This window comes from Megalopta genalis, chromosome 3 (assembly GCF_051020955.1).
Source record: "Megalopta genalis isolate 19385.01 chromosome 3, iyMegGena1_principal, whole genome shotgun sequence".
Lineage (NCBI taxonomy): Eukaryota > Metazoa > Arthropoda > Insecta > Hymenoptera > Halictidae > Megalopta > Megalopta genalis.
Window position 1 is genome coordinate 628,901 of NC_135015.1, and position 13,747 is coordinate 642,647.

The 13,747-nt window shown below is 42.7% G+C and overlaps 1 protein-coding gene across 1 annotated transcript; it reads right to left on the reverse strand.

Annotated features, from left to right (window-relative positions):
- Positions 1 to 1,067: 1,067 nt before the first annotated feature.
- LOC143258910 (uncharacterized) lies at positions 1,068 to 5,066 on the reverse strand. The gene has a single exon (XM_076519456.1). It carries the CDS (start codon positions 5,064 to 5,066, stop codon positions 1,068 to 1,070), a length of 3,999 nt encoding a protein of 1,332 aa, XP_076375571.1.
- Positions 5,067 to 13,747: the final 8,681 nt, after the last annotated feature.

Genomic DNA, 13,747 nt, shown 5'->3' on the forward strand with positions numbered 1-13,747 from the left:
GCGATGTAGAAGGTTCAGCTTCAAATCCATGCGAAACAAATAGTTCAGCTACAAATACTTGTGATATAAATTACTTAGCTACAACTGCAGGCGGAACGAACGAGTTAGCTTCAAATCCATGCGAAACACATGATTTAGCTGCAAAGCAATGCGATGTAGAAGGTTCAGTTTCAAATCCATCCGACACAAATGATTTAGCTTCAGATACTTGTGATATAAATGATATAGCTTCAAGTGCAGGGGAAACAAACGAGTTAGCTTCAAATCCATGCAAAACACATCATTAAGCTTCAAATCAATGCTATGTAGAAGATTTAGCTTCAAATCCATGCGACACAAATTGTTGAGGTGCGTCGTGTGAGCACTTGATATCGTTATTCCGCGATATTAACTATCTATTGGGTTGTAAGGCCGACTACGCTGCGCGACGGAATAGGACGATATCGTTGTCCGTTTACTTAAAAATGAACAACTGTTTTACTTAGTAGTTCGTGAAATGAGACGTAGACTGGAGTGACGAGCGATGTTGAACGATATGAACGAAGTTACGCAGGAGTGAAAAAAGACTGTGTGAGGTGGTCAAGAGTTCTCGTTTTTATATGTTTCTCGCCGAGAGAAAACTTGAAGATCATTGGTTGATCGCGAGGTGGAAAGGGACCTTAGGAGTCCCGGTCGTACCCAGTGTCAGGTAGTAAGAAATCCCGGAAAAGGCGACCGAAGGGATGCGTGCTGGCGACCCTGTCATAAATTAAGGAAATGTTGCCGATGAAGTGTGCGTTATCCGAAATTGCAGAAATTACTCTATTGCCGGAAAGGAGACGGGTCGAAGGAATTGGAAACTGCAGGCGAAGGCTCCACGAAATTGGAGGCCCAACGAACGTGACTTTTGTCAACTGCACGTTGAAGGACCGTCAATTTGCCACGCTGCACCGAAGGTTCCCGGTAAACAAACTGTTTTTTAGGGGTTGAAGAAAGGTAGTCCGTCCAGGAGAAAGTCGGGCGGACACGGCTGGAAAATTCCGTTGCAAGACGGAACATGCTCCCCCCGTTGAGAGGGTACCGATCAATTACAATTCGCGGCCTACATTAGTTGGTAACGGTGCAAGTTGTCTGATGTTTCGTTTAATATTGCCTTGCACGGTTTGGATGGTGACTGCTCGGATGATGCCGTCTGTACCAGGGTGGACTTCGAGAACCCGTCCGAGGGCCCACTGCATGGGTGGTAGGTTGTCCTCTTTAACGAGAACGAGCGTTCCCGTCTTGATGTCATGGCTGCCGCTGGTCCACTTGTGGCGAATGTTTAGCTCATTGAGGTATTCCTTATACCATCTCGCCCAAAAATCACGCTTGAGTTTCTGGAGATGTTGCCAGATGGAGAGTTTGTTCGATGGAGTGGTTGTGATGTCGACCTCCGGTAATGTGTTGAGTGCGCTGCCGATTAAGAAATGTCCTGGAGTTAGAGCACAAAGATCGTTCGGATCCGAAGACAATGGAGTGAGAGGCCTTGAGTTGAGAATTGCTTCGATTTCGATGATGAAGGTGTTGAGTTCTTCGAAAGTCAGCAATTCGTTGGCTATCACTCGTCTCATGTGGTGTTTGAACGACTTCACTGCCGCTTCCCATAAACCTCCGAAGTTTGGTGACCTTGGTGGAATGAAATGCCAGTTGATCCCTTCGTTGGTCAAGTAGGCATCCACTTTGCGTTGATGATCCTGTGAACTCAGCAGTTGATGAATTTCTTTGAGCTCTCTATTTGCTCCAACGAAATTCGTTCCGTTATCGGAATAGATGGCGTGACATTTCCCTCGTCGAGCAGTGAATCGACGTAAGGCTGCCAGGAAGCCATCGGTGGTCATGTCGCTGACTAGCTCCAGGTGTACTGCCTTCACAGCGAGGCATACGAAGACAGCGACGTAGACCTTGATTCGGTTTCTGTTACGGAACTTCTTCTCCTTGACGAAGAAAGGACCGCAGTAGTCGACCCCGACGTTGTTGAATGGTCGATCTTCGTTGACGCGAGCTTTTGGCAGATCTCCCATCATGCATTCTGTGTTTGGTGGATTTGCACGGAAGCATTTGATACACTGGCGGATGACCTTCCTTGTTTGGTTTCTGCCATCGAGGGGCCAGTATCGTTGTCGGGTACTGTACAGCGTGGCTTGGACACCAGCGTGCATGCTGCGTAAATGTTCGTTTCGCAAAATGAGCGTTGTCAAATGGTGCGATTTGGGAAGCACGATCGGATGTTGTTGGGAATATGGGATGTCTGCATGCTTCAAACGTCCTCCCACTCGGATGACGCCGTCTCGATCAAGGAATGGGTCGAGCGTGTTGAGTTTGCTCTTGCGGTGAACCCTGCGACCTTGAGATAAATCTTGCATCTCTTCGGCGAAGCATTCTCGTTGTGTCAAACGGAGTATGGTTTTGTTGGCAGTGTTCAATTCCTCGGCTGACACAGGTCCCTTGAAGCGGTTGTCCGGTTTGAATCGAAGGCAGTATGCAACGATTCGTTGCAATTTGGTGATCGATGAATACCGCTGCAGTATCTCACACGAAGCTGCTGTCGTTGTGAGTAGACATGTTTTGCTTCTGATTTCCGGTAGCATGTCCAAGGAAGGGAGTTTGAGCTGAGGCCAGAAAGATTCGTCTTGCGATAGCCAACTTAGACCGTGTTTCCAAACGGAGTTTTGGATAAACTCAACGGGCAGTTGACCGCGTGATAAAGCATCGGCAGGATTGTCCTTAGACAGCACGTGTCTCCACATATTGCTCGATGTCTTCGTTTGGATATCGGAAACTCGATTCGCTACAAATGCTTTCAGCAAGTGTGGGGAAGAGTTGATCCAATGGAGGGTGATCGTTGAATCGGTCCAGAATATGGTTTGGTCAATTCTCACGTGAATTGAATTAAGAACGGTGGCATACAATTTGACCAATAATTGTGCGCCGCAGAGCTCGAGGCGTGGTAAGGTGACTGACTTGAGAGGAGCTACACGAGATTTTGCACACAACAATCTGGATTGAATTTGGCCGTTGGCATTGCTGGATCGCAGATAAATGCACGCTCCATAGCCAATCTCGCTGGCGTCGCAAAATCCATGGAGTTGAGTGGCTGCGACGTCCGACAGAAGAATTGGTCGTGGGAAGGCCATGTTGTTCAATAGGTTGAGTTGTGAGCAATAATTTACCCACGTGGAATGTATGTTGTGAGGAACGGATTTATCCCAATCCAATTTGATTTGCCACAATTTTTGCATGATCAGCTTGGCAGTGATGATAACTGGACCAAGTAATCCCAGTGGATCAAAAATTTTGGCAATGTTAGAGAGAATCGTCCTCTTGGTGACTCTCGTATCGACAGCGATCGGTGTCACTGAGTAGACTATGGAATCTTCGAGGGAATTCCATGCCACGCCGAGAGTCTTCAATGTTTTGTCATCGTGGGCTTCGAGCTTGACGTTGACACTGCCTTCCGGAAGTCCTTGAAGGATGGTGGGACAGTTTGATGCCCATTGACAAATGTTAAGACCTGCGTGATGCAACAAGTCGCTAACTTCGTCCCGGATGCTGATGGTCTCTTCTACGGTGGCTGCTCCGGTCAACAGGTCGTCAACGTACAAGTCGCGTCTCACGATGTGTCCCGCATACTTGAATCGATGTCCTTCGTCTTCGGCGAGTTGTTGAAGACATCGTGTGGCTAGAAATGGAGCCGGAGATAAACCGAAGGTGACGGTGTTGAGTTTGAAGGTTTTCACTTCGCCTCTTGGATTGGTCCAGATGACCCGTTGAAATTTCCTGTCTTCCTCGCGTAGAAGGAACTGCCGATACATTTTCTCGATATCTCCGGTAAGGACGTAATTGTGAAGTCGAAACCGAAGAATATGCGAGAAAAGATCCTCCTGAATGGTTGGTCCGACCATGAGAGTTTCATTGAGAGAAACCCCTGTGTCGGTTTTTGCCGAACCGTCGAAGACTACACGAAGTTTGGTAGTCATGCTGGTTTCCTTCACGACTGCATGATGAGGCAGGAAAAACCCATGGTTGTTGTTTGGGTCAGTGTCTTCGGACATGTGACCGAGATCCAGGTACTCTTGCATGACTGTGGTATATTGATTTTTGAAGGCTGGATCTCGTTTGAATCGTCGTTGCAGTGAGTTGAAACGTTTGAGAGCTCTGTTATGGGAATGTCCGAGACAAGCTGGATCCCTTTTGAATGGTAGTGCGACGATATATCGGCCGGTGTCATCCCGTTGCACGTTGCGCTGAAAATGCTCCTCGCAGGCCAGTTCTTCTGAGGAGAGATGACGCGTAGATGGTCCTTCTTCGATCTCCCAGAATCTCCTTACGTCGAACTCAAGTTGAGTGACGTGACAAGTCCGCTTGGGGGGTTTGTCTTGGTTCGCTGAAGACTGCACTCCCTTGGTCGGCTGCGTGGCATCGTTTGGCAAATCGTCTGCCTCTCTGCTCGTTGGAGATGCTGACTCGTCGGTGACTTGTGGAACTGTATTCCTTTTCTGCTGCGTGGATTTGATGGAGGAAGGCGTTGGTCGTTGTTGTTCTCGGCTTGTTGTAGAACTAACACTGCCACCAATTACCCACCCTAATTGGGTCTTTTGCAGAAAAAGCTCAGGTCCATTGCGAGGTGAAAGGTCGATTTGCCCGACGCTGAGCAGCGAAAGTGTTATGCCAGTCCCCAGTAGCATGTCGACTGGAGCTGGCTTGTGGAATTCTGGATCAGCAAGTTGGAGATTTGCTGGTATCTGGATAGAGCTCCGGTCGATGTGTTGTTGTGGCTCCGTCTCCGAGATGTGGGGGATAACGAGAAATTCCAGCGTTTTCTCGAATCCGCCGGACTTCGATCGGATCGTTGCCGTGAGTGAGGAAATACTCGACGTCGTTAGTTGGTTTAATATTGTAATGGACGTTGAGCATTTCTTCTTGCGTAGCTGGAGCCTTGACGCCAGCCGTTCCGTGATGAAGTTTGCTGTTGAACACGTGTCCAACAGCGTTCTGCATCTTGTTAACTGGTTGAGGTTGTCATAGATTTGTAGTATTGCGGTGGTCATCAGCTGGTTGGATGCTGACTGAGCGGAGAGAGCAGTGCATCCATGGATTTCGGACACTGGTCATGCCGGACTGGTCGAGGCTTCACGTGCGTTGTCCGCCGACCTTCGAGATGGTGAACCTCTTGGAGTTCGTGGGACGTGCAGTAGCGTGTTGTGATTTTCATCACAAATTCGGCAGCCTGACGCGTTGCACTGCTCAGACGTGTGCCCCTGGCGTAAGCAGTTGGAGCACAAAGATGCCCGCTTCACCGACTGGATGCGCTGGTTCACTGGAAGGGCGTGGAAACCTTCGCATCGGCTGATATAGTGCCCGCTGCGTTTGCAGTAGGAACACTCGGTTTTGAAGCTTTTGGTGTTTGTTGCGAACACTTTGGATGGCTTGTTTGGCGAAGAATTTCTTGGCTTAGGAAATTGTCGTCTTGATGAGGTCGGTGAAGTTGGCTTCTTCTTCGTTGGTGAAGCAGTCAACGCTGGATCCGAGGCGACTGATGTCGTCTCCAGGCTTCTCGCTCTTTGTGTGAGGAACTTCATCAACCCTTCGATTTTCGGCAGCTCGTTGTCCTTGAGGGTGTGATCGAAAGTTAGCCTGATTTGTTGCGTGAGCTTGGGCAACAATATGGACAGCAGGAGAGTGTCCCAATGCTCTACTGGAACATCGAGAGTTTTGAGGGACCGAAGATGTTGTTGCACGTGGTTCACGAATTCTCTCAAGGTAGCAGCAGTTTCCTTGGCTACAGGCGCTGTTTGCACTAGAAGATCCACATGCCGCGTGACGATTAGTCGTTCGTTGGCATACGTTTCTTCTAACAGTCGCCATGCTTGTGTATAGTTGGGCCCAGTGGTTGCCATTGCTCCGATGACCCTGGCCGCTTCACCAGATACTGCTGATTGCAAATATTGCAATTTTTGTACATTCGACAGGCTCTCCTGACTGTCAATCATGGAGAAGAATTTGTCCTTGAATGACAACCATTCTTCGAATCTTCCGTCGAAGCGTGGCAGGTCTGCCTTGGGCAGCTTGACGAATGGTCCAGATCCTTGCGTGGAGACTGGGGAGTCTCGTTGATCAACAGTGTTGGTGGCTGTTGATAGCAGTATTTCGGCTTGAATGACTGCTTCCATGTATCGTTCTTCCATGGTGCTGCGTTCTTCCTTTTGGTCTACGCTTTCTTGAAGGACTTCCAACTCGGCTTGGATGTCGTCGTACGCCCCGTAGACCTCCTTTAGGCGTTGTAGCCTGCAGGTTAAAGCGGTGTGGTTGGGAGCATCCTGATATGTTCGTAGGTACTTTTCGAACAGTGTCAGTTGCGTTTTGATGCCGCCTCTCTTTTGACGTAGAATCTTGACGTGCTGTGAGCTTTCTGTGGCCATGGCTTAGAACGATGAATCACCACAACACAATAATTTCGTTGTTAACGTGGAAATCATGTCTAAGGTCGTCCACAGGTCGCAAAATCCGGCTCGAAGGACCAAAATGTTGAGGTGCGTCGTGTGAGCACTTGATATCGTTATTCCGCGATATTAACTATCTATCGGGTTGTAAGGCCGACTACGCTGCGCGACGGAATAGGACGATATCGTTGTCCGTTTACTTAAAAATGAACAACTGTTTTACTTAGTAGTTCGTGAAATGAGACGTAGACTGGAGTGACGAGCGATGTTGAACGATATGAACGAAGTTACGCAGGAGTGAAAAAAGACTGTGTGAGGTGGTCAAGAGTTCTCGTTTTTATATGTTTCTCGCCGAGAGAAAACTTGAAGATCATTGGTTGATCGCGAGGTGGAAAGGGACCTTAGGAGTCCCGGTCGTACCCAGTGTCAGGTAGTAAGAAATCCCGGAAAAGGCGACCGAAGGGATGCGTGCTGGCGACCCTGTCATAAATTAAGGAAATGTTGCCGATGAAGTGTGCGTTATCCGAAATTGCAGAAATTACTCTATTGCCGGAAAGGAGACGGGTCGAAGGAATTGGAAACTGCAGGCGAAGGCTCCACGAAATTGGAGGCCCAACGAACGTGACTTTTGTCAACTGCACGTTGAAGGACCGTCAATTTGCCACGCTGCACCGAAGGTTCCCGGTAAACAAACTGTTTTTTAGGGGTTGAAGAAAGGTAGTCCGTCCAGGAGAAAGTCGGGCGGACACGGCTGGAAAATTCCGTTGCAAGACGGAACACAAATGATTTAGCTTCAGATACTTGCCATTTAAGTGATATAGCTTCAAATCCAGACGAAACAAAAAAGTTCACTTCAAACCCAAGCGAAACATATGAATTAGCTTCAAATCAATGCGCTGTAGAAGGTTTAGCTTCAAATCCAAGCGAAACGCATGATTTAGCTTCAAATCAATGCGATGTAGAAGGTTTAGCTTCAAATCCATTCGAAACGCATGATTTAGCTTCAAATCAATTGGATGTAGAAGGTTTAGCTACAAATCCATGCGAAACAAAAGGTTTAGCTTCAAGCACTTGGGATATAGGTGATATAGATTCAACTGCACGCGAAACAAACGAGTTAGCTTCAAATACAAGCCAAACAAATAATTTCACTTCAAATCAATGCGATGTAGAAGGTTTAGCTTCAAATCCAAGCGAAACACATGATTTAGCTTCAAATCAATGCGATATAGATGGTTTAACTTCAAATCCATATGAAACAAATGATTCAGCATCAGATACTTGCGATAGAAGTGACAAAGCTTCAAATGCAGGAGAAACAAACGAGTTAGCTTCAAATCCATTCGAAACAAATGATTTAGCTTCAAACACTTGGGGTATAAGTGATATAGCTTCAAATGCAGACGAATCAAAAGAGTTAACAACAAATCCAAGCGAAACACATGACTTAGCTTCAAATCAATGCAATGTAGAAGGTTTAGCTTCAAATCCATGCGACACAAATAATTTAGCTTCAGATACTTGCGGTATAAGTGATATAGCATCAAGTGCAGGCGAAACGAACGAGTTAGCTTCAAATCCAAGCGAAACACATGATTTAGCTGCAAATCAATGCGATGTAGAAGGCTTAGCTTCAAATCCATGCGAAAAAAATGAATTAGCTTCAGATACTTGAGATATAAGTGACATAGCCTCAAATGCAGACGAAACAAAAGCGTTAACTTCAAATCCAAGCAAAACATATGATTTAGCTTCAAATCAATGCGATGTAGAAGGTTTAGCTTCAAATCCATGCGAAACACATGATTTAGCTGCAAATCAATTCGATGTAAAAGGATTAGCTTCAAATCCATGCGAAACAAATGATTTAGCTTCAAACACTTGGGATATAAGTGGTATAGCTTCAAATGCAGACGAATCAAAAGAGTTAACATCAAATCCATGCGAAACACACGATTTAGCTTCAAATCAATGCGATGTAGAAGGTTTAGCTTCAAATCCATTCGAAATACATGATTTAGCTTCAAATCAATTCGAAGTACACGGCTTAGATTCAAATCCATACGAAACAAATGGTTTAGCTTCAAATACTTGTGATATACACGATTTAGCTTCAACTGCGTGCGAAACAAACGAATTAGCTTCAAATCAATGCGAAAGATAGGATTTAGCTTCTAATGAATTCGATGTAGATGGTTTAGCTTTAAAGCCATGAGAAACAATTGGTTTAGCTTCCATTAATTGTGATATACATGATTTAGCTTCAACTGCAAGAGAAGCAATCGAGTTAGCTTCAAATACATTCGGAACACATGATTTAGCTTCAAATCAATTCGAAGTACGCGGCTTAGATTCAAATCCATGGGAAACAAATGGTTTAGCTACAGATACTTGTGATACAAATTATTTAGATGCAACTGCATGCGCAATTAACGATTTTTCTTCAAGTCCATTCAAAACACATGGTTTAGCTACAAATCAAAGTGATGTAGAAGGTTTAGCATCAAATCCAAGCGAATCACATGATTTAGCTTCAAATCAATGCGATGTAGAAGGTTTAGCTTCAAATCTTTGCGAAACAAATGGTTTAGCTACAAATACTTGTGAAATAAATTACTTAGCTACAACTGGATGCGAAACATATGAGTTAGCTTCAAGTCCATCCGAAACACATGGTTTAGCTACAAATCAATGCGATGTAGAAGGTTTAGCTTCAAATTAATGCGATGTACAAGATTTGGCTTCAAATCAATGAGATGTAGAAGGTTTAGCTGCAAATCCATGCGAAACAAATGATTTTGCTTCAAATCAATGCTATGTAGAAGGTTTAGCTTCAAATCCATGCCACACGAATGATTTAGCTTCAGATACTTGCGATATAAGTGATATAGCTTCAAATGCAGAGGAAACAAAAGAGTTAACTTCAAATCCAAGCGAAATACATGATTTAGGTTCAAATCAATGCGATGTAGAAGGATTAGCTTCAACTCCATGCGAAACCAATGATTTAGATTCAAATAGTTGCGATATAAGTGATATAGACATAAATGCAGACGAAACAAACAAGTTAGCTCCAAAACCATGCGATACGCAAGCTTTAGCTTCAAATCAATTCAATGTAGAAGGCTTAGCTTCAAATCGATGCGAAACAAATCATTGAGCATCAAATATTTGCGATATATGTGATACAGATATAAATGCAGACGAAACAAACGAGTTAGCTCCAAAACCATGCGATACGCAAGCTTTAGCTTCAAATCAATTCAATGTAGAAGGCTTAGCTTCAAATCCATGCGAAACAAATCCTTTAGCTTCAAATACTTGGGATATAGGTGATATAGCTACAACTGCATGCGAAACAAACGACGTAGCTTAAAATCCAAGCGAAACATATAATTTAGAATTCAAATCAATGCGATGTAGAAGGTTTAGCTTCGAATCCATGCGACACAAATGATTTAGCTTCAGATACTTGCGATATAAGTGATATAGCTTCAAATGCAGGGGAAACAAACGAGTTAGCTTCAAATCCATGCAAAACGCACGATTAAGCATCAAATCAATGCTATGTAGAAGATTTAGATTCAAATCCATGCGACACAAATGATTTAGCTTCAGATGCTTACGATGTAAGTGATATAGCTTCAACTGCATGCGAAACAAACGAGTTAGCTTCAAATCCAAGCGAAACACATAATTTATCTTCAAATCAATGCGATGTAGAAGGTTTAGCCTCAAATCCAATCGAAACACATGACTTAGCTTCAAATCAATACGTTGTAGAAGGTTTAGCTTCAAATCCATGCGAAACAAATGATTTTACTTCAAATCAATGCTATGTAGAAGGTTTAGCTTCTAATCCATGCCACACAAATGATTTAGCTTTAGATACTTGCGATATAAGTGATATAGCTTGAAATGCAGACAAAACAAACGAGTTAGTGTCAAATTCAAGCGAAAAACATGATTTAGCTTCAAATCAATGCGATGTAGAAGGTATAGCTTCTAATGCATGCGAAACAAATGATTTAGGATCAGATACTTGCGATATAAGTGATACAGCTTCAAAGGCAGGCGAAACAACGAGTTAGCTTCTAATCAATGCGAAACTCACGGCTTAGTTTCAAATCAATGCGAACTAGATGTCTTAGCTTCAAATCCATGCGAAACTAATGATTTAGCTTCAGATACTGGCGATATAAGTGATATAACATCTAATGCAGGCGAAACGCTCGAGTTAGCTTCACATCCATGCGGAACACGTGATTTAGCTGCAAATCAATACGATGTACAAGGTTTAGCTTCAAATCCATGCGAAACACATGATTTAGCTGCAAATCAATGCGATGTAGAATGTTTAGCTTCAAATCCAAGCGAAACACATGATTTAGGTTCAAATCAATGCGATGTAGAAGGTTTCGCATCAAATCCAAGCGAAACACATGATTTAGCTTCAAATCAATGCGATGTAGAAGGTTTAGCTTCAAATCAATGCGATGTAGAAGGTTTAGCTTCAAATCCATGCGAAACACATGATTTAGCTGCAAATCAATGCGATGTAGATGGCTTAGCTGCAAATCCATGCGAAACAAACGAATTAGAATCAGATACTTGCGATATACTTGAAATAGCCTCAAATGCAGACGAAACAAACGAGTTAGCTTCTAATCCATGCGAAACTCATGATTTAGCTTCAAATCAATGCGATGTAGAACGTTTAGCATCAAATACATGCGAAAGATATGATTTAGCTTCAGATACCTGCGATCTAAGTGATATATCTTCAAATGCTGGCGAAACATACGAGTTAGCTTCAAATCTATGCAAAATACATGATTAAGCTTCAAATGCATGCGGAACATATGATTTAGCTTCAAATGCATATGGAAGACAAGATTTAGGTTCAAATTCATGCCAAACACATGGTTTAGATGCAAATTCATGTGAAACAAATGGTTTGGCTTCAGATACTTGTGTTATACATGATTTAGCATCAACTGCATGCGAAACAAACGAGTTAGCTTCTAATCCATGCGAGACACATGATTTAGCTGCAAATCAATGCGATGTAGAAGGCTTAGCTTCAAAACCATGCGAAAAAATGAATTAACTTCAGATACTTGAGATATAAGTGATATAGCCACAAATGCAGACGAAACAAAAGCGTTGACTTCAAATCCAAGCAAAACATATGATTTAGCTTCAAATCAATGCGATGTAGAAGGCTTAGCTTCAAATCCAAGCGATGTACAAGATTTGGCTTCAAATAAATGAGATGTAGAAGGTTTAGCTTCAAATCCATGCGACACAAATGATTTAGCTTCAAATACTTGCGATATAAATGATATAGCTTCAAATGCATGCGAAACAAATGAGTAAGCTTCAAATCCATGCGAAACACATGATTTAGCTGCAAATCAAAGCGAACTAGATGTCTTAGCTTCAAATCCAAGCGAAACAAATAATTTTGCTTCAAATCAATGCTATGTAGAAGGTTTAGCTTCAAATCCATGCCACACAAATGATTTAGCTTCAGATACTTGCGATATAAATGATATAGCTTCAAATGCATGCGAAACAAGTGATTTAGCTTCAAACGCTCAGGATATAAGTGATATAGCTTCAAATGCAGACGAATCAAACGAGTTAGCTACAAAATCCTTGCGATCCACATGATTTAGCTTCAAATCAACGCGAAGTAGAAGTCTTAGCTTCAAATCCATGCGAAACAAATGGATTAGATACAAATCAATGCGATGTAGAAGGTTTAGCTTCAAATTAATGCGATGTACAAGATTTGGCTTCAAATCAATGAGATGTAGAAGGTTTAGCTTCAAATCCATACGACACAAATGACTTAGCTTCAAATACTTGCGATATAAATGATATAGCTTCAAATGCATGCTAAACAAACGAGTAAGCTTCAAATCCATGCGAAACTCATGATTCAGCTTAAAATCAATGCGATGTAGAAGGTTTAGCTTTAAAACCATGCGAAACAAATGATTTTGCTTCAAATCAATGCTATGTACATGGTTTAGCTTCAAATCCATGCCACACAAATGATTTAGCTTCAGATACTTGCGATATAAGTGATATAGCTTCAAATGCAGGGGAAACAAACGAGTTAGCTTCAAATCCATGCAAAACGCACGATTAAGCATCAAATCAATGCTATGTAGAAGATTTAGATTCAAATCCATGCGACACAAATGATTTAGCTTCAGATGCTTACGATGTAAGTGATATAGCTTCAACTGCATGCGAAACAAACGAGTTAGCTTCAAATCCAAGCGAAACACATAATTTATCTTCAAATCAATGCGATGTAGAAGGTTTAGCCTCAAATCCAATCGAAACACATGACTTAGCTTCAAATCAATACGTTGTAGAAGGTTTAGCTTCAAATCCATGCGAAACAAATGATTTTACTTCAAATCAATGCTATGTAGAAGGTTTAGCTTCTAATCCATGCCACACAAATGATTTAGCTTTAGATACTTGCGATATAAGTGATATAGCTTGAAATGCAGACAAAACAAACGAGTTAGTGTCAAATTCAAGCGAAAAACATGATTTAGCTTCAAATCAATGCGATGTAGAAGGTATAGCTTCTAATGCATGCGAAACAAATGATTTAGGATCAGATACTTGCGATATAAGTGATACAGCTTCAAATGCAGGCGAAACAACGAGTTAGCTTCTAATCAATGCGAAACTCACGGCTTAGTTTCAAATCAATGCGAACTAGATGTCTTAGCTTCAAATCCATGCGAAACTAATGATTTAGCTTCAGATACTGGCGATATAAGTGATATAGCATCTAATGCAGGCGAAACGCTCGAGTTAGCTTCACATCCATGCGGAACACGTGATTTAGCTGCAAATCAATACGATGTACAAGGTTTAGCTTCAAATCCATGCGAAACACATGATTTAGCTGCAAATCAATGCGATGTAGAATGTTTAGCTTCAAATCCAAGCGAAACACATGATTTAGGTTCAAATCAATGCGATGTAGAAGGTTTCGCATCAAATCCAAGCGAAACACATGATTTAGCTTCAAATCAATGCGATGTAGAAGGTTTAGCTTCAAATCAATGCGATGTAGAAGGTTTAGCTTCAAATCCATGCGAAACACATGATTTAGCTGCAAATCAATGCGATGTAGATGGCTTAGCTGCAAATCCATGCGAAACAAACGAATTAGAATCAGATACTTGCGATATACTTGAAATAGCCTCAAATGCAGACGAAACAAACGAGTTAGCTTCTAATCCATGCGAAAC